The following is a 23,789-nucleotide window of genomic DNA, read 5'->3' as shown; positions in this document are numbered from 1 at the left end:
AGCAAACTCCTCTCCCTTGGTCTCAACCCCTCCCTCTGTGACTGGACCCTGGACTTCCTGACCAACAGACCTCAGTCTGTTAGGTTAGGTGACCACACCTCCTCCACCCTGACCCTCAGCACAGGTGCCCCTCAAGGCTGTGTTCTGAGCCCCCTCCTTTTCTCCCTCTTTACCCTTGACTGTCTGCCAACTCGACCTTCAAATGTTATAGTTAAGTTTGCAGATGACACCACAGTCATTGGCCGTATCACCAACAATGACGAGATGGCCTACAAGGACGAGATTGAGCACCTTACATCATGGTGTACTACCAATAATCTTGCCCTTAATGTGCAGAAGACGAAGGAGCTGATTGTGGACTTCAGGAGGTCTAGAAGCTGCAGCCACTCCCCCATACACATCAACAGGGTGGAAGTGGAGCGTGTTTCCAGCTTTAAATTCCTTGGAGTCCACATCAGCGAGGACCTCTCCTGGACATTAAACACCCAGGCCCTTGTGAAAAAGGCCCAACAACGCCTGCATTTCCTGAAGAGGCTGTGGAGCGCCCATCTACCCCCCAAAACTCGCGCCTGGCTGGGCTGCCCGCCTGAGTTTGCTACAATATATGCACCAATATATAACAATATAAATATATACCTATATATACCTATATATGTGTGTGTGTGTGTGTGTATATATACCAACATATACCAAAATATATACCAGTACATACCAATACACCAGTATATATGCCAATATATACCAATATATACAGCCGGCAACCAAAGTACTAACGTAACTGTCCTGATGTCTCTGCAAATATAGTTTTACTGATTTTATATTTTAATGTATTTCCTTGTCAAACACCCGCCAACTCAACCAGCCGCCGTTCAGACGCAAAGCTTTTGTTTTGACCGAAAGAAGGGGCGGAACCCACCACCCACGCGCGCGCGCACACAAACCCGCGCGCGCACAGACCCCGCCCCTCTCCCGCTATTTGAGACGCGCCGTGTGAAACGGAAGCCGCTGGTTGCCTAGAGACGGTGTGTTGTCGTTTGATCAGATAAACGACGGAGCCGCGGCACCTCCGGTACGCTGGACTTACCGCGCGTCACACCGAGTCCCCGGGACTGGTGCGTCCTGGCTGTGATCGTCACTGGTCCACGGGGCAGTTCGGCAGATGTGTGAGCTGGACTCCCGGAGCCGCCATGCACAGCCGGCAGAAGTCCGTGGTGTTCTGCGTCGCTGGCGTCGTCAGTTTCTCGTGCGTGCTGACGGCCGCCGTGGCGGTCGGTCTCCCGTTCTGGGTCCGCGGTACCGTGCTGTGCCAAACCGGAGCGGAGCTGGTGAACGCGTCCGGGCCGGAGCTGGACAAGTTCCTGGGTAACGTCAGATACGGACTGTTCGGAGGGGAGAGAGTCAAGCAGTGTGGCCTCGGAGGTAGAAACCTCAACTTCTACTGTGAGTACCTCCTCATCCCGCACCTCCTCATCCCGCGCCTCCTCATCCCACACCTCTTCGTCCCACGCCTCCTCATCCCGCACCTCCTCATCCCACGCCTCCTCATCCCACTCCTCATTCCATGCCTCCTCATCCCACACCTCTTCGTCCCACGCCTCCTCATCCCACACCTCTTCGTCCCACGCCTCCTCATCCCACACCTCTTCGTCCCACGCCTCCTCATCCCACACCTCTTCGTCCCACGCCTCCTCATCCCACACCTCTTCGTTCCACACCTCATCCCACACCTCCTGGTCAACCCGCACAGATCAGTATATCATATATCATTTAAATACGTCGTCCGTTCAGATAACCCCATTAAAGCTGCAACCTGTAACATTTCTCCTTAGTAAAGAGCCATGTCCTCCATGTGTATGGCGGAGTCAGACCCCATAACACCACCTGTCCTCTTCACCATGGGTGGAGACTCTCTCCAGTCTCCCTATACCGCTGTAGAGATCTTTTGACTGGGTAGGATGAACACTGGTGCAGCAGCAAACACATACATGTTGGGAAAAAGACTGAGACGTGATGCTGATGTCTCCATGACAACCAGTACGACTGTACAACAGTGTTCCACACAGTGTGATGGAGTTTGTACTCCATCACACAAACTCCATCACACTGTCTGTGTTAGCTGTGTTCCCAGGATCCATTTTTACAAGGGTGGAGCTGTTTACTGCTGAGCTGACGGCACACCAGCCACAATGGCTGCTACACCTGGTGTGTAGTCCTGCTGCACCTGGTTTGTAGTCCTACTGCACCTGGTGTGTAGTCCTGCTACACCTGGTGTGTTGTCCTGCTGCACCTGGTTTGTAGTCTTGCTACACCTGTTTTGTAGTCCTACTGCACCTGGTGTGTAGTTTTGCTGCACCTGGTTTGTAGACCTGCTACACCTGGTGTGTAGTCCTACAGCACCTGGTTTGTAGTCCTACAGCACCTGGTTTGTAGTCCTGCTGCACCAGGTTTGTAGTCCTACAGCACCTGGTTTGTAGTCCCAGAACATCAGAGTCAACAGGTCTGTTTCTCTCTGTCTCCTACATCCACTATATCACACCACTGTTCTACTGGAATACTGTCCGACACCACCACATCACCTGACCTCCACCTTTAGGATGGATCAGATAAACACTTATTAACGGAGAAACTCCCACATTACGGCTTTAAACATGTGGTACCAGACAGCATCCGGATGTGGGCCACTTCAGGCAGTGATGCAGCACTGACGGCCTTCTTCTGGCCCTGTCAAAACGGACGTGAGCCTGAAGTGGCCCACATGTATAATAGCAAATATGGCCCAAATATGCCAAATCACATGTGGGCCTTTTCTGGCAAAGATGCGGTGCTCTGGGCAACATGTGGTCTGGATGTGACCCTGAAGTGGCCCCGTGTGGTAAATGGTGAATATGGCCCAAATATCACAACACAAATATGGTGGCCCATATTTGTTCTTTGGCAAATAGGTGGCACATGTGGCATTGCCATGGCTCGGTTCTGGCCCAGATCTGGCAAACAGGAGCGGACCGCCCAAGCGCCATCGTTCCACGCGGTATGTGGGCCGGATGAAGTGTCGGGTGTGGGACGGGTCCGGGCCACAGCTATTTTGCTATCTGGGGTCCATGTTGATGAGCTGATGTAAAGGTGTAGTGAGTGTATGTGGTGAGTGTGTAGTGTGTGTAGTGAGTGTGTGTAGTGTGAGTGTGTAGTGTGTGTGTGTAGTGTGAGTGTGTAGTGTGAGGGGGCTGAACATGGGAAATGTGTTTCGCTTCATTCACTGAAACGGCGTCCGACCTCGACATCCATCACACTAAATGACTGAGTGTCACACGGAACTGGACTCAGTGGACCGTGAATACACACACACACACATACACACGCACGCACGCACACAAACACACACACACAAACCCATAGATACTTTAACTGTAAAACACGTGTAATCTACTGGGACTCTGCTGGTTACTGGGAGGTGACCAGTAGAACCAGCAGAATCAGTGGAAGCAGTAGAACCAGCAGGACCAGTAGGACCAGCAGAATTAGTGGAAGCAGTAGAACCAGCAGGACCAGTAGAAGCAGTACAACCAGCGGGACCAGTAGGACCAGCAGAATCAGCGGAAGTAGTAGAACCAGCAGGACCAGTAGAAGCAGTACAACCAGCGGGACCAGTAGGACCAGCAGAATCAGCGGAAGCAGTAGGACCAGCAGAATCAGCGGAAGCAGTAGAAACAGCAGGACCAGTAGAAGCAGTACAACCAGCGGGACCAGTAGGACCAGCGGAATCAGCGGAAGCAGTAGAGCCAGAGAACTTGTAGGACTTGTAGAACCAGCAGAACCAATAGAACCAGTCTAATATGGACTCTGCCACCTTTAAACTGGTGTTCAACAACCAGAAGAGGATGCAGCATGCTACACAACATGACACCATGACATGAAACATGCTACACAACATGACACCATGACATGAAACATGCTATACAACATGACACCATGACATGAAAGATGCTACACAACTTGACACTATGACATGAAACATGCTACACAACATGACACCATGACATGAAACACAACATGACACCATGACATGAAACATGCTACACAACATGACACCATGACATGAAACATGCTACACAACATGACACCATGACATAAAACATGCTACACAACTTGACACTATGACATGAAACATGCTACACAACATGACACCATGACATGAAACATGCTACACAATATGACACCATGACATGAAACACAACATGACACCATGACATGAAACATGCTACACAACATGACACCATGACATGAAACATGCTACACAACATGACACCATGACATAAAACATGCTACACAACATGACACCATGACATGAAACATGCTACACAACATGACACCATGACATGAAACACAACATGACACCATGACATGAAACATGCTACACAACATGACACCATGACATGAAACATGCTACACAACATGACACCATGACATAAAACATGCTACACAACTTGACACTATGACATGAAACATGCTACACAACATGACACCATGACATGAAACATGCTACACAATATGACACCATGACATGAAACACAACATGACACCATGACATGAAACATGCTACACAACATGACACCATGACATGAAACATGCTACACAACATGACACCATGACATAAAACATGCTACACAACATGACACCATGACATGAAACATGCTACACAACATGACACCATGACATAAAACATGCTACACAACATGACACCATGACATGAAACATGCTACACAAGACACCATGATATGAAACATGCTACACAACATGACACCATGACATGAAACATGCTACACAACATGACACCATGACATGAAACATGCTACACAACATGACACCATGACATAAAACATGCTACACAACATGACACCATGACATGAAACATGCTACACAACATGACACCATGACATAAAACATGCTACACAACATGACACCATGACATTAAACATGCTACACAAGACACCATGATATGAAACATGCTACACAACATGACACCATGACATGAAACATGCTACACAACAGGGAACCACGTGATGGTGCTTCTTGCAAGACAGACAGAAGATGAGGCGTGGTCGTTAACATGAAAAGATTAATTAATCAGCATGTAAGGGTTGCATGTTGTTAATGAGTGCAGGGTGTTTTCCAGAAGCTTCTCAGTCGGTCACTAATGAGCTCTGGCTGCTGCCTGGACATTTTCCAATTCACTTCCTGCTCTCATCGCTCCACTGACCGCACAACAGAGACACTTTGTTCCCTGTCCTCTGTGTCCCGAACCTGCAACCCTGTGACGCACACACACACAAATACACACACACACACACACACACACACACACACACACACACACACACACACACACACACACACACACACCCTCTCTGTGTCACAGGCCGGTCAGCAGTGTGGGAATAAACGTGGCCCTGCCGGCCGTGGCCCACGTGATGCTGCACATGATGCTGCACGTGATGCTGCACGGCCCTGTGACGGGTTACAAGCTCCCAGCTCTCAGGAGGATTCCTAAACTATAAGGCAGGTGCAGCAAGGCTGCCCTCCTCCTGCCCCACCTCTGCAAGTGGATGCGTCCATCCGTGTGATGTCAGAGGTCAAGCGGGAAATAATCAAATGAAGAGAGAATGAGTGGAAACTAAAAGTTATGTTAGACTTTAAAATAAAAGTGGCCTGAAAAGGATCTCATCTCATCATCAGCAGCCATTTCTCCGGGGTCAGGTCATGGGGCAGCAACCTAAGTAGGGCACTCCAGATGTCCCTCTCCCCAGCAATGCTCTCCAGCTCCTCCTGGAGGATCCCAAGGCATTCCCAGGCCAGATAGGACATGTACTCCCTCCAGCGAGTTCTGGGTCTACCCCAGGGTCTCCTCCCAGTTGGACGTGCCCGGAAAACCTCCAAAGGAAGGTGCCCAGGAGGCTTCCTAATCCTATAGCACCCGGATGTGGGCCACTTCAGGCAATGATGCAGCACTGGTGGCCTTCTTCTGGCCCTGACGAAATGGATGTGACCCTGAAGTGGCCCACTGTATAATAGCAAATATGGCCCAAATATCACAAAACAAATATGGGCCACCTTTGGCAAATATGTGGCACATGTGGCATTGCTATGGATTGGTTCTGGCCCAGATCTGGCAAAAATGAGCGGACCACCCAAGTGCGATCATTCCACATGGTATGTGAGCCGGATGAAACTGTCAGGTGTGGGACGGGTCTGGGCCACAGCAATTTTGCTATCTGGGTCAGATGCCCGAACCACCTCAACTGGCCCCTTTCGATGTGAAGGCGCAGCGGCTCTCCTCTGAGCTCCCTCCAGATGTCCGAGCTCCTCACCCTATCTCTAAGGCTGAGCCCAGACACCCTACGGAGGAAACTCATTTCAGCTGCTTGTATCTGCCATCTCACCCTTTCGGTCACTACCCAAAGCTCATGACCGTAGATGAGGGTTGGAACGAAGATTGACTGGTAAATTGAGAGCTTTGCCTTCCGGCTCAGCTCCCTCTTCACCACAACAGTCCAGTGGAACGTCTGCATTACTGCTGATGCTGCACCAATCCTCCTGTCAATCTCCCGCTCCACCCTGCCCTCACTCGTGAACAAGACCCCCATGGTTTTAAAAGGGGACGTGTTGGTGTGGGTCATCTGACGGCTCACTCTGGCTCCGCTTGAATAGGCTGCAGGCCTGCAGAGGCACTTTCTCTAAGAGGCCAAAGGAAGCCTGGCCTCCCCATATAGCAGAATCATAATCAGAATTAGAGTCATCTTTATTTGACCATATATTTTTGCACATGCCAGTTTAGTGTCTCTAACAGCACAACAATCTGCAGGAATAGATACAAGGAATGGCCATATACAGGTGAAACAGGAAGGCAGTGGTGCAGAGTGCAAAGATGCTGGAATAAATATGTTAGCAAGAGGGATGTGGACATGACAGAATATGCATGTGTACATACAATATACAGTATATACAGTGTTAAGCGTTCATTTTTATATCTGGTTGTTTTGGGTTACAGTGCTCTGTAGCGCCTACCAGAGGGGAGGAGATGGAACAGGTTGTGACCAAGGTGTTATGGGTCTGCAAATATATTCTAATAAAGGAAACAAAACTTATTGTTCCCATGGCTCTGTCTTTCTTGAGTTATGCCATTTATCTTGTTATCATAACATTCCACATATTATCATATTGTTCTTCTTTACCTGGTGTAGCTAGTGAAACAGCGCCCCACTGCGTGCATTACCATGTGTAGTTGATGTCCCCTGCACTAACAGTATCTGTCTGCGGACAGCAAGACAGGAGCGTAATTACAAGACACCCCCCCAAAGTACAAGACACGCCCACATCAGTACAAGAAACACCTACTTGCCAGTTCAAGACGCCCCCACCCCCACCCCCACCCCCGAGGTTAGGGTTGGAAGGTTTGCAGTCAGGGCAAGTGATGGGGGTCCTGCTACAAGTTCCGCCCCTATCTTGCAGTCCACAGACAGACCCTTCTCCTCTGCACTGTCTGGTGGTCAGTCAGACCCTACCATCGCTCAAAGGAGGCCAGCTTTGCCTGGCTTCCCTTTCGAGACCCTTTTTCACCGCCCTGGTGTCGGTGCCGGTGCCGGTGCCGGTGCCTAATCTAGAACATTTTCCACCTGAAAAAAAAGACTGGGTGATGCTGGACCGGAAGTGGGAACCTGACGTCAGTGGCTATGGGAGGGGCTACCGCAAGAACTTCACCGCCCCTTAAGCCTTGGCGCATGTCTACTGACGTTTAGTTTCGCAGTAAAAACCAGAAGTTCGCCGCCATTTTGAGGAAACGGGTGAAAGCAGAGTGAAAGCTGCGGAAGAGCAACGGAACAAATCACAAACAAACTGAAGAAGGTAAAGACGGATTACAGAGATCCTAAAAAAGGACTGTCGAAAAGTGGTGCAGGGAGGAGGAAATTAAAAACCAGGCTAAATACCGAGTTACTGGATAACGAGAAAGAAAGAAAGAAGGAAAGAAAGAAGGAAGGAAGACTTTTTTAGAAGAAAAACAAGTGAAGTTTTAGCTAATCAGATTAAGGCCAGGCTTGACCAAGCTCAACACTGAATGGTCAGTTCATCTTTAAAGGGGGGGGACAAAGGGTAAGGGGGGGCAGGTTGAACCTGGCTTCTCACCGATCAAATCAGCGTCATCACTACAAAACACGGCCTAACACGCACAGAGTGGTGCAGCCGGGGAGCAGAACGCAGATGGGGACCTGAAGTTCCTTGTAGAAACGACTTTACTGGGCTTGTTTCTCAGCTGCAACACAACGGTAGGCCCAGCCCACTGTATATCCAATTAGTTATATTTATTCTCAATGTACATCCACTTAATTATACTTACACACAACCGGGTGTGTTTGAAAACCTTCAGCTACGTGTTTCTTCTTCAGGTGATGAGAAGAAACACCTCACCACCACCTACATAGGACACACACTGGTACAGTAATAAAGCTCGGCCCACACTCACCTCACCACCACCTACATAGGACACACACTGGTACAGTAATGAAGCTCAGCCCACACTCACCTCACCACCACCTACATAGGACACACACTGGTACAGTAATGAAGCTCGGCCCACACTCCCCTCACCACCACCTACATAGGACACACACTGGTACAGTAATGAAGCTCAGCCCACACTCACCTCACCACCACCTACATAGGACACACACTGGTACAGTAATGAAGCTCAGCCCACACTCACCTCACCACCACCTACATAGCACACACACTGGTACAGTAATGAAGCTCAGCCCACGCTCACCTCACCACCACCTACATAGGACACACACTGGTACAGTAATGAAGCTCAGCCCACACTCACCTCACCACCACCTACATAGGACACACACTGGTCCAGTAAAACCAGGAGGTTCAGGACTGTAGCTTTAACATCCTATCAGTAAAGATTTCCAGAGTCATTTTAACGAGTCAGGCCCATCAAACCAGACTGGTATCCAGTACAGGAAGCGTTTTCACCTCCACCTCTCTCTCTCTGTCGCTTCCCAGTCTTCCCAGATCTGGTTGACGCCATCCCAGCCGGCCTCCACGTCACTGTCCTCTTCTTCTGTGGTGTCCTCATCGTCTTCTCCTCTGTGGCCTCAGGATTCTTCTTCTTCAACGCCTTCGGCAAACCCTACGAGACGCTGCACGGCCCCATGGGACTTTATCTCTGGAACCTCATCTGCTGTGAGACACTTCCTGCTCATAGACACACACACACACACACACACACACACACACACAAACACATCACATTACAGTCATTTAGCCGATGCTTTTATCCAAAGTGACTTACAATAGCGTACGAGCGTATGAGCGTAAGAAGCTGCGGTATGCCTGCCTAGCAGCCTAGCAGAGGACAGAGGCTGAAAGGTGAAGGTGCGCCCTGTGGAGGTGGGTTGTAAGGGCTTTGTTGCCAACCCCACAGCAAAACTCCTGAGGGAACTGAGCTAGCCGACACTGCTGAGAGGACTAGCCACTGGATCTGGATGAAAAGGAGAGACGCCGTCTGGGCTGCCAGGGTGAACAGCTAACCACAGGTCACACACCCAGGGCCGATCAACCTGTGGTTGGCCTGCCTCAGCGGAGGGTGTCTTGCGATAAAAGGCCGAAACACCCTGTGATGCTGAGGTACACAACTGATGATGTGTCCTGGTGGTGGCAATGTCCCCTTGGCAGCCATCTCCAGTTTAATTTCCACCGAAACTGTTGCAGTGCAAACACTAGGGATTTTAACAACCACTCCTTTTTTTCCATCTTGAAAAAGTGCATCATTTAACGTAGGAGATCAGGAGAACTACTAGTCATCAGAGGGCATAAGTGCATCTAAACAAGCATCTAAGAGCAAAACCAGTGCTAAAGTAAAAGCGCAAGAAAGAGATGTTTTTGTTTTTTAAATGAGTGAATACAATAAGTGCTAAGAACAAGTAACAGGGCAGTAGTTCTTAAAGAGGTGAGTTTTCAACCTGCGCTGAAAGATGGGCAGCGACTCCGCTGTCCTGACATCAGTGGGGAGTTCAGTCCACCACTGTGGGGCCAGGACAGAACAGAGCCGGGACCGGGTCAATCGGCAGCAAGGGCCGCTGAGCGACGGGGCAACCAGGCGTCCCGAGGCAGCAGAGCGTAGTGGTCAGGCGGGAGTGTAGGTCTTGACCATGGCCTGGAGATAGGAAGGAGCTGTTCCTTGCACTGCCCTGTAGGCCAGCACCAGAGTCTTAAACTGGATGCGAGCAGCTACTGGGAGCCAGTGTAGGGACATGAGAAGGGGAGTTGTGTGGGAGAACTTAGGGCGGTTGAACACCAGACGAGCTGCAGCTTTCTGAACAAGCTCCAGAGGTCTGATGGCCGACGCCAGGGCGCCAGTAAGGAGGGAGTTGCCGTAGTCCAGTCGGGAGATGACCAGAGCCTGGATGAGCACCTGTGCCATCTCGTCGGTGAGGAATGGGCGAATCCTCCTGATGTTATAGAGGAGAAATCTGCAGGAGCGACCAACCGATGCAACGTTTGCAGCAAACAACGGTTGGTCGTCCGGGATCACACCCAGATTCCTCACAGTCCAAGTTGCCGTCACCACGCACAGACACAAACATGGACAGACACAGAGACACACACACACACACACACAGACACACACAGAGTTTTCATAATGTAACTGGAGTTAATCAGTGAGCGGCAGTAGTAGACTGGTTGTACTGGTTTTCTCCCAGTAACTGAGCTGAACCGCTGTAGGTCAATATTAACAACGTGTTAGTCTGATGGTGAGGACAGTATCTGGTTATTTAACGTGTTAAATGTGGCAGACAGGTGAAGGAGGTGACAATGGAAGACTTTTGGGAACTGTCTGATTAAAGAAGACCAGTTTCATTCAAGAGTCCTCCTTTAAATCCAGACCAGTTCATGCCCTCACATCTAGTCTGGCCTTCATGTGTTTTCGCAGGTGTGTGTAGCTGCATGGTGATGGTTCTCTTTGCGTCAGAGGTGAAGCTCCGGCGGCTGTCGGACCGGATCGCCAACTTCAAGGAGACCACCTTCCTCTTCCGGACGCACACGGAGTGCTACGACAGCTGTTTCTGGCTCTTCTTCCTCATCTTCTTTCTCCATGGACTCAACATCCTGCTGATCCGGCTCACAGGGATCCAGTTCCCTTTCCGTGAGGCGAAGGAGTCAGATCTGAACAGTGGGGCGGCAGATCTGATGTACTGAACTGAATCCACGGCTCAGATGCCAGCCCAGTTCCTCAGAGACACGCTGGCTAACGTCCTCCCACCATCAGGAGCCTCTCCATAAGAACAAATAGCACCTCCAGCCTCTCCTTCAGAACAAACAGCACCTCCAGTTAGAGAAGGTTAAATGTAAAGAGGGTTTAATGAGCTCCGTCTTTCCACCCCAGGCATCTTCTGAACTCTTCTACACAAAGAGCCAGCGAACTGGACCCTGAGGTCCACCAACGGCCCTCAGAAATCTTTCCTTTACCAACGCTCATCTACAGGAACTAGATCTGAGAATGCAGTGCCGTCCCCTGCTGGAGTCTGTGGGCATGACAAGAAATTGCTGCTGTTGCCAGTGACTGTTTAAGACATCCAAGAGAGGTTTAAAGCGACATTGGGTTATTTTTGTTAATCAGTGCATTACGATCTGGAGTGTGCTGATAACAAATTGAAGCCTCTGGTGCTTCAGTACACGTCTATTGCCTGAAATGGTGTGGTGAGACAAGATGGGCAGTATTGTATCAGTACCAGCAAACCACTGATTCTTTATTCACGTACAGGAAGTGATGCTCGCTATGACACATTAAAATTGAACATGAGGTTTTCAGGGTTTTTTCTTCAGTGATGGTTAATTGGTGGTAGAAGTTGGAGAAAAAAATCGCGTGGTCCATCCATCCAGAAAAAAGTGAAGTGAGAAGTGTACTGAATCAGGAGCATGAGAGAGAACCAGACAGACATCCATTTATAAGAAAAGAGGTTAACATGTTGAGGTAGCACATGTTCTGGACATGGAGGACAGATGGTCTGATGGTTAGTCAAAGAAGCTAGACATGTTAAACTGGAACAACCCTCTCTAGATGGGGGCTGGGGGGGTGACATCATTTGGGTGTTGACACCGCCATGACGTTACTGGCCCGGCGTGACATCACTGCCGAGGCATGCCCTTAAATTAACGTCTGGCAAACAGATCTGACCCTCCGAGCCTTGATGTTTTACTGCCTGGATGACTGAAGTCAATCTACATGGACATCCAGCAGGGGGCACTCCCCTCTTGGCCTTCTAGATCTCGAGGATTACTGCCTGGATGACTGAAGTCAATCTACATGGACATCCAGCAGGGGGCACTCCCCTCTTGGCCTTCTAGATCTCGAGGATTACTGCCTGGATGACTGAAGTCAATCTACATGGACATCCAGTAGGGGGCGATCCTCTCTTGGCCCTCTGGATCTCTAGGACTACAGGTTTGGCAGTTCTCCAGGTCTCGAGTCTCTGTAGTATTCCTCTTGGACTCTGACCAAGTCCATCTCCTCTTTATCAGTCCCCACCTCCCAGGGTAACGCTGAAGCTCCCCGCTATGCAGCCTTCTCCGGCAAACCCTGAGTCCTCCTCCCGCTGTCTCCTCAGATAAAGACCAGAGACACAGAGACAGCTCCTTCTCCCAGAACACAAACTGCTCCTGCAGGGGGTGCCGGCATCATATTTTCCCCCTCCAGTGTTCAATTGTGGTGTCTTGTTAGATAAGAGGACCTATTAGAGGCCAATGTGAAGGTCTTAATGGTGTTGTGTTTCACTGCACTTACTCTGTCTTAATGCTGGAGTTCATCCACTTTCTCCTCTCGGTTAAGTTTTAATGTGTCCAGCTGTAATGTGAGACTCCGTGTTTTATATAGAAACTAATGTGCCAATGAAGTGAGACGAATGTCCCGTCACTTCACTTCCACCAAGATGATGAGGCATGTCTCGCAAAATGAAGGAAGAAAGCTGCTTTTCCTTAATATACGTGAGATTTAGTAGTAGTAGTAGTACAACAATATACATTATAGCACAGCAGTATTTTATTATTATTAATCATTATTAATAGCCTATACTACACCTTATTGTATTTATGAGTTTATTATATTATAGAAATTATATGATAATATAATATTAGATTGATTAATAGTAAATAGAATATGCCGTATATATATATAGTAGTATAAGACTACTACTTTTGGCTGCTCCCGTTAGGGGGCGCCACAGTGGATCATCCCTTTCCATCTCTTCCTGTCCTCTGCATCTTCCTCTGTGACACCAGCCACCCACATGTCCTCCCTCACCACATCCATAAACCTCCTCTTTGGCCTTCCTCTTCTCCTCTTGCCTGGCAGCTCCATATTCAGCATCCTTCTCCCAGTATACCCAGCATCTGTCCTCCACACATGTCCAAACCCTCTCAATCTTGTCTCTCTTGCTTTGTCTCCAAACCGTCCAACCTGAGCTGTCCCTCTAATATACTCGTTCCTAATCCTGTCCTTCTTCATCACTCCCAGTGAAAATCTTAGCATCTTCATCTCTGCCACCTCCACCTCCTCCTCCTGTCTTTTCATCAGTGCCACTGTCTCCAAACCATACAACATAGCTGGTCTCACAACCATCTTGTAAACCTTCCCTTTAACTCTTGCTGGTACCCTTCTGTCACAAATCACTCCTGACGCTCTTCTCCACCCACTCCGCCCTGCCTGCACTCTCTTCTTCACCTCTCTTCTGCACTCCCCGTTACTTTGGACAGTTGACCCCAAGTATTTAAACTCATACGCCTTTGTCACCTCCACTCCTTGCATCCTCACCATTCCACTGTCCTCCCTCTCATTCACACATAGGTATTCCGTCTTGCTCCTACTGACTTTCATTCCTCTTCTCTCCAGTGCCTACCTCCACCTCTCCAGGCTCTCCTCCACCTGCACCCTACTCTCACTACAGATCACAATGTCATCTGTGAACATCATAGTCAACGGAGACTCCTGCCTGATTTTGTCCGTCAACCTGTCCATCACCATTGCAAACAAGAAAGGGCTCAGAGCCGATCCTTGATGTAATCCCACCTCCACCCTGAACCCATCTGTCATTCCAACCAAGCACCTCACCACTGTCACACCTCCCTCATACATATCCTGCACCACTCCTACATACTTCTCTGCCACTCCCGACTTCCTCAAACAATACCACACCTCCTCTCTCAGCACCCTGTCATATGCTTTCTCTAAATCCACAAAGACACAATGCAACTCCTTCTGGCCTCCTCTATACTCTTCCATCAACATTCTCAAAGCAAACATCACATCTGTGGTGCTCTTTCCTGGCATGAAACCATACTGCTGCTCGCTGATCACCACCTCTCCTCCTCTTAACCTAGCTTCTATTACTCTTTCCCATATCTTCATGCTGTGCTGATCAACTTTATACCTCTGTAGTTGCTACAGTTCTGCACATCACCCTTGTTCTTGAAAATCGGTACCAGTATGCTTCTTCTCCACTCCTCAGGCATCCTCTCACTTTCCAGGATTGTGTTCAACTATCTAGTTAAATATATTACACTACTATTCATGCAGTATAAATAGTAGTATAATATAGTAAATAATAAAATAAAAATAGTAAAATATCCCGGGGTTCCAGCCAACACAGACCGTTAGAAGTTGAAAGCTTCAACAGCATAATTAAAACATCCACCAAGGTGGGTGATGTTTGGACAAACTGCCATTGATTTATGGCCAAATTTGCGCCAGGCCAATGCACGTAGTTGGAACTGGTGGCGCCCCCTATTGAGCGATTTCAAAATAGTTTTACACATGTTGTTCAATGTTGCTATGAAACATCCTGCGAGTTCTGTAATGATTGGACAAACAATTTCTGATTGATAGTCTGATTTGTATAATGCCACACACTTCTTCTTTTTTTGCATTTGCACCGCCCTCTAGAGGTCAATTTGAATAAAACGTTCAGGGTATGTTTCAGGTACTTATGTGGACACATCCTGCACGTTTTGTGTTGATCGGCCCAACGCTTGTTGACTTTGATCTACTTATGTGCTGAACCACGTCCTTTTGAAGTTCGTCTGTCAATATCTTGCAAACTAAATACGCCGTCCACAGGCTGTTCCTTCCCCAGGCCATTCCTTCCCCAGGCCATTCCTTCCCCAGGCCATTCCTTCCCCAGGCCATTCCTTCCCAAGACCATTCCTTCCCCAGGCCGTTCCTTCCCCAGGCCATTCCTTCCCAAGACCGTTCCTTCCCCAGGCCGTTCCTTCCCCAGGCCATTCCTTCCCAAGACCATTCCTTCCCAAGGCCATTCCTTCCCCAGGCCATTCCTTCCCCAGGCCATTCCTTCCCCAGGCCATTCCTCCCCCAGACCATTCCTTCCCCAGACCATTCCTTCCCCAGGTCATTCCTTCCCAAGACCATTCCTTCCCCAGGCCATTCCTTCCCAAGACCATTCCTTCCCCAGGCCATTCCTTCCCAAGACCATTCCTTTCCCAGGCCATTCCTTCCCCAGGCCATTCCTTCCCCAGGCCATTCCTTCCCAAGACCATTCCTTTCCCAGGCCGTTCCTTCCCCAGGCCATTCCTTCCCAAGACCATTCCTTCCCCAGGCCATTCCTTCCCAAGACCATTCCTTTCCCAGGCCATTCCTTCCCCAGGCCATTCCTTCCCAAGACCATTCCTTCCCCAGACCATTCCTTCCCAAGACCATTCCTTCCCCAGGCCATTCCAGGTCCTTTCTGTGTGGAGTTTTCATGTGGGGATAACATCCCAGATAGCATCCGGATGTGGGCCACTTCAGGCAATGATGCAGCACTGATGGTCTTCTTCTGGCCTTGACGAAATGGATGTGAGCCTGAAGTGGCCCACATGTATAATAGCAAATATGGCCCAAATATGCCAAATCAAATGTGGGCCTTTTTTGGCAAAGATGCGGTGCTCTGGGCAACATGTGGTCTGGATGTGACCCTGAAGTGGCTCGTGTGGTAAATGGTGAATATGGCCCAAATATCACAAAACAAATATGGGCCACCTTTGACAAATATGTGGCACATGCGGCATTGCTATGGCTTGGTTCTGGCCCAGATCTGGCAAACAGGAGCGGACCACCCAAGTGCCATCATTCCACGCGGTATGTGGGCTGGATGAAAGTGTCGGGTGTGGGACAGGTTCAGGCCACAGCAATTTTGCTATCTGGGATGTATGTTAGGTTTAATACTCTTGTCTGTGCACCTGATCAAGGCAATAAGGCAATAGGAAAGAAGAACTGGAGTGGTCCCCAGGCGCTACATGGCAGCTGCTCACTGCTCCAATACAGTAGGATGGGTTAAATGCAGGGGAAGAAATTCACTGTATGCTTGCTTACAATGACAAATAAAGTGTTGTTATTTCTTCTTTACATCCCATGGAGGGTTTTAGTCTTCAATGATACCTCCTCTTCTTCCTTCTCACTCTCTGTCTTCTGCTGACTGAGGTACTCACCTGGCAGTTCACCTTGGGGGGGGTCCCCCTTTCTGACATACTCGTGGATGTTCCTTGTTTCATCCTGGATAGTGGACCTGACATTCACTAACCCTCAGCCCCCATCTTTTCGCTTCTCGTACAGTCTCAGGCTGCTGGACTTCAGGTGGAACCCTGCGTGCATTGTGAGGAGTTTTCATTTCCTGATATCTGTGACCTTTACTGCCTCCTTTGGCATATTTATTATTCCAGTCGGGTATCTGATGACTGGTATGGGGCATAGGTGTTGATGGCTTAGACAAGCCGTATTAATGCAGAGGCTTACCGGGGCTCAAGTCCCGGGGCCCGACGACGTGAGGGGGCCCATGAGGCTCGGAATCTTCTGTGTCTACTCCCGACTGATGTGTGTGTGTGTGTGAACTGCTATGAGAGCCGCTGCTTTTCACCTGACAGTGAGGAGTTTCACCAGGGCGACGTCGCGCGTGGGAGGATCACGATATACCCCCCAGTGCTCCCGAACAGCCTCCCTGACCGACCAGGGGAGGCGCAAGTGCAGCGACCAGGACACATACCCACATCCGGCTTCCCTCCCGCTGACACGGCCAATTGTGTCTGTAGGGACGCCCGACCAAGCCGGAGGTAACACGGGGATTCGAACCAGCGATCCCCGTGTTGGTAAGCAACGGAATAGACCACTACGCCACCCGGACGCCCCTTTTGTCATTGTATTCTGAAAACGAATGTGTTGTCTGCATGTAACCATCCTATTGTATAGGAGCAGTGGGCTGCTGCGGCACCCGGGGACCAATTCCAGTTCTTCTTTCCATTGCCTTGCTCAGGGGCACAGGCAGGAGTATTAACCCTAACATGCATGTCTTTTTGATGGTGGGAGGAAACCGGAGTACTAGGAAGAACCCCACGCAGACATGGGGAAAACATGCAAACTCCACACAGAGAGGACCTGGGACGGCCTGGGGTTCGAACCCAGGACCTTCTTGCTGTGAGGCAACAGTGCTGACCTCTGGGACACAATGCCACCCATACATATATATACAGACGTGCTCAGATTTGTTGGCACCCTTATAAGATTTGTCGGCACCCTTATAGCTCATTGAAGTGATTCTTCACTTCTCCTGAAAAGTGATGAAATTTAAAACTCTGTACACTTGTATGCCTCTGGTATGTCACAGAATAAAGCAAAGAAGCTGTGAGAAGAGATGAATTATTGCTTATTGTACAAAGATATCCTAAAAGGACATGGATACCCCTTAAAAAAGAAACAAATATCGAGGCGCCCGGGTGGCGTAGCGGTCTATTCCGTTGCCTACCAACACGGGTATCGCCAGTTCGAATCCCCGTGTTTCCTCCGGCTTGGTCGGGTGTCCCTACAGACACAACTGGCCGTGTCGGCGGGTGGGAAGCCGGATGTGGGCATGTGTCCTGGTTGCTGCACTAGCGCCCCCTCTGGGCGGCCGGGGCGCCTGTTCGGGGAGGAAGGGGGACTGGGGGGAATAGTGTGGTCCTCCCACGCGCTGCGTCCCCCTGGTGAAACTCCTGACTGTCAGGTGAAAAGAAGCGGTTCGCGACTCCACATGTATGGGAGGAGGCATGTGGTAGTCTGCAGCCCTCCCCGGATCGGCAGAGGGCTTGGAAAATCCAAAACCGTCAAAATGACGGCCTGTGGAGGAAAGTAGTCACTGTGCTGTTGGGTATCGTTGTGTGCACCGCACTGAATATGGACCAGGGGAAGCAATAGAGGGAGCTGTCTGAGATCCGAAAGAAAACAACAGACAAGCATGACAAAGGTAAAGGCTACCAGACCACCTCCGGCAGCTTGATGCTCCTGTGACAACAGCTGCAGATGTTATCAAGACGTTTAAGGTCCATGGAACTCACCCCACCCCACCCCCCTTTTCTCCCCAATTATATCCGGCCAATTACAGCACTCTTCAGGGCTGTCCCGATCGCTGCTCCACCAACCCGGCGATCCGGGGAGGGCTGCAGACTACCACATGCCTCCTCCCATACATGTGGAGTCACCAGCCACTTATTTTCACCTGACAGTGAGGAGTTTCACCAGGGGGCCGTAGTGCGTGGGAGGATCACACTATTCCCCCTAGTCCCCCCCCCCGAACAGGCGCCCTGACCGACCAGAGGTAGGTGTTGGTAGGTGCATTGTGAGCGAAACTGGGCTCCATGGAAGAAGACCCAGGAGGACTCCACTTTTGAAAGAAAAACATAAAGCCTGACTGGTGTTTGCTGAAACGCCTCTTGACAAGTCACAATCCTTCTGGGAGGACGTGCTTTGGACAGACGAGCCAAACTGGAGCTTTTTAATAAGTCACATCAGCTCTATGTACACAGACGAAAAAATGAAGCTTTCAAAGAAAAAAGAAAAAACCCCACCATACCTACAGTCATGTGCGGTTTTTAATGGGTGGCCAGGGTTGCCAGGGCCACCCCTAGAATCTGATGGCCACCAGTGGCGGCTGGCCAGTAGAGGGCGCTGGGCCGCCTTCTCCTTCAAACATCAAGAGATGGAACATGTTAAACACAAATCCAGTGAGTCAAGTAAAGTCTTTATGAGACACTACTGTCTCATAAAGACTATATATCTCAGCACGATACAGGCCTGTACTGCATGTATTAACATTTTTTTCCTGTATCCGTGTTGATATTCCGCTCCTCATTAGTTGAGCACTCGCAACTCCATTGACGGTTTCGGAAAAATACGTATATGTTATGTTTTGGCCATCAAGGTTTGTCCCTTCTGAGATACCGTCACCACGCTTCCCTTGTGTGTTATGCTTATGCGGATTCCGGGGTTCCGATAAGAATACATCTGACCACATAAAATACTCCTCCGTCTCCTGCCTCTTTATTAAAAGTTATACTCAAGTAGAAATAGGAGTATACAACTATATATATATATATATATACATATATATATATATATATATATACGTATACTATATCAGCCCTGTGTGATGGCCTGGCGGCCTGTCCAGCGTGTCTCCCCGCCTGCCGCCCAGTGACTGCTGGGATAGGCTCCAGCATCCCCGTGACCCTGAAAGCAGGATAAGCGGTTTCGATAATGGATAATGCAAATAATGATGAAATAAAAGTGTTTTCAGTTTGTGAGCGTCTGTCAGCAGCCATTAAATATTGGTTCAAATGGTGTTTGGTTGATTTCTGTCTGAATACATGTACTTCCTGTCTGAATACATATACTTCCTGGGTGAGGGGCGCCGGCCAAACCATCCCTTATATAAGCCCTCAAACTTGTGGCGAGCAGGCGACCTGAGGCTGCTTGTCTGATTGGTTTCCTCAGATTTTCCAGGGGGCGGAGTTCTGTTCGCCCCAGACACGCCCACTTTTATTGGCAGCGACTTGGAATTGTTTTAATGTTTTTTGATCTAATGTGATTGGACAATTCTCGTGGCTGTCAATCATGTTCAGACCCACCACGACGCCTCGTCTCGACTGTCAATCATCCACCGTCTACGAGCCCTGATCAAATCTACAGGCTACATGGTCCTTCTGAATACCTCGGTGACTGTGTGGACATTAAAGCAGCTGTCCGGTGTGTTGCGCCAAGGTACGTTGCGCCCCCACAAAATGTTTTAGCACCAGCCGCCATTGTTGGCCGCCCCAAAATGTCTGCCATGTCGCTGGCTTCCACCTCGCTGTGGGGCAGTTGTTTGGCCAGCCAGCATGTGTGTTTCTGCCGATGCAACAGTCGTTTATAATATGCGGTATTATAATTACACCACATCTGTGTATAGTTACTAAGCTGTTAACGTGACATGCGATGCCTCCGGAGTCAATGTGCGGAACGTTTATTTAATTCCTGTTCCCCTACGGTTACTTCCGGGCGTCCCCCTCTATAAATGGTGCCTCCCACCTTCATCTCGCGCCTTTTGGGTGGTACATCGGAGAGGTGAGTCAGAGAGGTGAGTCCCGCTGTTTTCCTGTACATTACTGGTGTAAACTACTAGTAAGACCCGTTAGCCCCTAGCTAGCTAACGGGTCTGACCCTTTAGCCGAGCGGTTAGTGACGTCGCCTTGTGCTGCAGTACACCCCGTATCGAATCCCGCACCGGGCAAGAAGATAACCGGTTACACTAGCGTGGTCTAGTCAGGAAGGCAGGAACTGAGGAAGCCTCTTGGATGAGAGGCGAGACGTCTTCACGGGTATGTACCAAGTCCAGTTGCCCCTGATTCACCTCCTTCGGGCCCCCTTCTGAAGGAGGCTATTGTGAATCAGTCAAGTGTAAATAAAGGTTACTGAACCGCATCTGATGACACGTAAGCTAATAAACGTTCAAACAACTTCGGTTTTTTTTTTAACATTTATCCATTACGTTTTCCAGGTGTACGTAACAAATTATTTTCCACTGTTTTCTCAAAATAAAAGGTGTCAAGGAGCCATCAAAATAACAAAGGAAATACAGACGGAGCGAACGCCATTTCCGGCCTGCTTCCATCCATGTTGGACGGAGGGAAACATCCGTATGTTTGCTGCATCAGTAAACACCTATTTTTTCAACCCAATACGACATCAAATTCGAGATTAATACAGTTAAACATGTTAAATCTACATTTAGTGCACTGGATGAGAGTAATATCCACTACTAACCTGCTTTAAACAGGTAAAAGTAGAGACAGGAGACGTTAGTGTTTGCGTCAATCAGGCTGTTCCCTGTCTGGCCCAACTTTCCGAACTAGCGCTCCCGTTTACTCAGAGCGCCCCCTTGTGGCGGACGTAGGAAGAATAGTTTCACAGTTATACAGGGAATCCGGTGCACACAAACAAAAACACATCACTAATTTTAAACACAAAATGTGACCATACATTTGTGTGTGTCACACGTGCTAACCTATCCCTGTGTAGGCGCTGAAGAGGATATGTGGCTGTTGACCGGAGGCTTTTGGAGAGTATACAGTGCATCCGGAAAGTATTCACACCCCTTCACTTTCCCCACATTTTGTTATGTTCCAGCCTTATTCCAAAATGGATTAAATTCCTCTTTTTCCTCATCAATCTACACACAATACCCCATAATGACAAAGTGAAAAAGGTTTTGTAGAAATTTTTGCAAATTTATTAAAAAATAACAAACTGAAATGTTGCATGTACATAAGTATTCACAGCCTTTGCTATGACACTCAAAATTGAGCTCAGGTTCATCCTGTTTCCACTGATCATCCTTGAGATGTTTCTACATCTTGATTGGAGTCCACCTGTAGTAAATTCAATTGATTGGACATGATTTGGAAAGGCACACACCTGTCTATATAAGTTCCCACTGTTGACAGTGCATGTCAGAGCAGAAATCAAGCCATGAAGTCAAAGGAATTGTCTGTGGACCCCCGAGACAGGATTGTACCGAGGTACAGATCTGGGGAAGGGTACAAAAAAATTCTACAGCTTTGAAGGTCCCGAAGAGCACAGTGGTCTCCATCATTCATAAATGGAAGAAGTTTGGATCCACCAGGACTCTTCCTAGAGCTGGCCGCCCAGCCAAACTGAGCAATCGGGGAAGAAGGGCCTTGGTCAGGGAGGTGACCAAGAACCCGATGGTCACTCTGACAGAGCTCCAGCGTTCCTCTGTGGAGATGGGAGAACCTTCCAGAAGGACAACCATCTCTGCATCACTCCACCACTCAGGCCTTTATGGTAGAGTGGCCAGACGGAAGCCTCTGCTCAGTAAAAGGCACATGGCAGCCCGCTTGGAGTTTGCCAGAAAGCACCTAAAGGACTCTCAGACCATGAGAAACAAGATTCTCTGGTCTGATGAAACCAAGATTGAACTCTTTGGCCTGAATGCCAAACGTCACGTCTGGAGGAAACCAGGCCTCTCTCATCACCTTGCTAATACCATCCCTTCAGTGAAGCATGATGGTGGCAGCATCATGCTGTGGGGATGTTCTTCAGCGGCAGGAACTAGGAGACTAGTCAGGATCGAGGGAAAGATGAATGGAGCAAAGTACAGAGAGATCCTTGATGAAAACCTGCTCCAGAGCGCTCAGGACCTCAGACTGGGGTGAAGGTTTACCTTTCAACACGACAACGACCCTAAGCACACAGCCAAGACAACGAAGGAGTGGCTTCGGGACAAGTCTGTGAATGTCCTTGAGTGGCCCAGCCAGAGCCCAGACTTGAACCCCATTGAACATCTCTGGAAAGACCTGAAAATAGCTGTGCAGCGACGCTCCCCATCTAACCTTACAGAGCTCGAGAGGATCTGCAGAGAAGAATGGGAGAAATACCCCAAATATAGGTGTGCCAAGCTTGTAGCTTTGTACCCAAGAAGACTTGAGGCTGTAATCGCTGCCAAGGGTGCCTCAACCAAGTACTGAGTAAAGGGTGTGAATACTTATGTACATGCAATATTTCAGTTTTTTATTTTTAATGAATTTGCAAAAATTTCTACAAAACCCTTTTCACTTTGTCATTATGGGGTATGGTGTGTAGACTGATGAGAAAAAAAGGAATTTAATCCATTTTGGAATAAGGCTGTAACATAACAAAATGTGGGGAAAGTGAAGGGGTGTGAATACTTTCCGGATGCACTGTATATTCAATAAATGGGCAGCATGGTGGCGTAGTGGTTAGCCCGGTCGCGTCACAGCAAGAACATCCTGGGTTCGAGCCCCGGGGTAATCCAACCTTGGGGCTCGTCCTCTGAGTGGAGTTTGCATGTTATCCCCGTGTCTGTGTGGGTTTCTTCCGGAGGCTCTGGTTTCCTCTCACAGTCCAAAGACATGTAGGTCAGGTGAATTGTCCCTGTGTGTGTATGTGTGGTGATGGCCTGGTGGCCTGTCCAGGGTGTCTCCCCGCCTGCCGCCCAATAACTGCTGGGATAGGCTCCAGCATTCCTGGGAACAGGATAAGCGGTTCAGATAATGGATGGATGGCTGGATAATGAAAACCAAATGTTTTTGTTCTTCATCGATCTTTGGAAATAAACTAATTATCTAATAAACTATTTAATTGACCATCTGAATGACTGTTATCTGACTGGCTGCATAAAGACACCCTGGTTTGTTGAAAGTTTCGTGGCGACGCTGGTTTCAGGTGACCCACTGTCATTATTATTCAGTCAGAGAATGTGTGTGGGTGAAGGGGGTAGGATGTCTGCTCTGTTACCATAGTGTCGTTGTCAGAACCTGATATGATCGGAGAGAGAAACAAAGAGGGACCGTGAGAGACTGAGATGGAGTGCAGTAGGTATTCGTTTTCACTGCGAATGCTGTGAGCTACATTCTCCTTC

At 49.0% G+C, this 23,789-nt stretch overlaps 1 protein-coding gene across 1 annotated transcript; it reads left to right on the top strand.

The window, feature by feature from the left end:
* Nucleotides 1-1,187: 1,187 nt before the first annotated feature.
* On the top strand, nucleotides 1,188-11,253 carry clrn1 (clarin 1). The gene is made up of 3 exons (XM_056284102.1): nucleotides 1,188-1,440; nucleotides 9,058-9,237; nucleotides 10,988-11,253. The coding sequence occupies exons 1-3, from the start codon at nucleotides 1,188-1,190 to the stop codon at nucleotides 11,251-11,253; spliced, it is 699 nt and encodes a 232-aa protein (XP_056140077.1).
* Nucleotides 11,254-23,789: the final 12,536 nt, after the last annotated feature.

Source organism: Lampris incognitus, chromosome 7 (genome assembly GCF_029633865.1).
Source record: "Lampris incognitus isolate fLamInc1 chromosome 7, fLamInc1.hap2, whole genome shotgun sequence".
NCBI lineage: Eukaryota > Metazoa > Chordata > Actinopteri > Lampriformes > Lampridae > Lampris > Lampris incognitus.
This window is presented reverse-complemented; position numbering and strand designations above follow the sequence as displayed.

What these genes read in the sequence shown, in the direction of transcription:
- clrn1 (XM_056284102.1), top strand. Translation starts at nt 1,188, where the DNA reads ATGCACAGCCGGCAGAAGTCCGTGGTGTTCTGCGTCGCTGGCGTCGTC. An exon ending in TAGAAACCTCAACTTCTACT is followed by an intron (nt 1,441 to 9,057) that starts GTGAGTACCTCC and finishes GTCGCTTCCCAG; the next exon opens with TCTTCCCAGATCTGGTTGAC. An exon ending in TCTCTGGAACCTCATCTGCT is followed by an intron (nt 9,238 to 10,987) that starts GTGAGACACTTC and finishes GTGTTTTCGCAG; the next exon opens with GTGTGTGTAGCTGCATGGTG.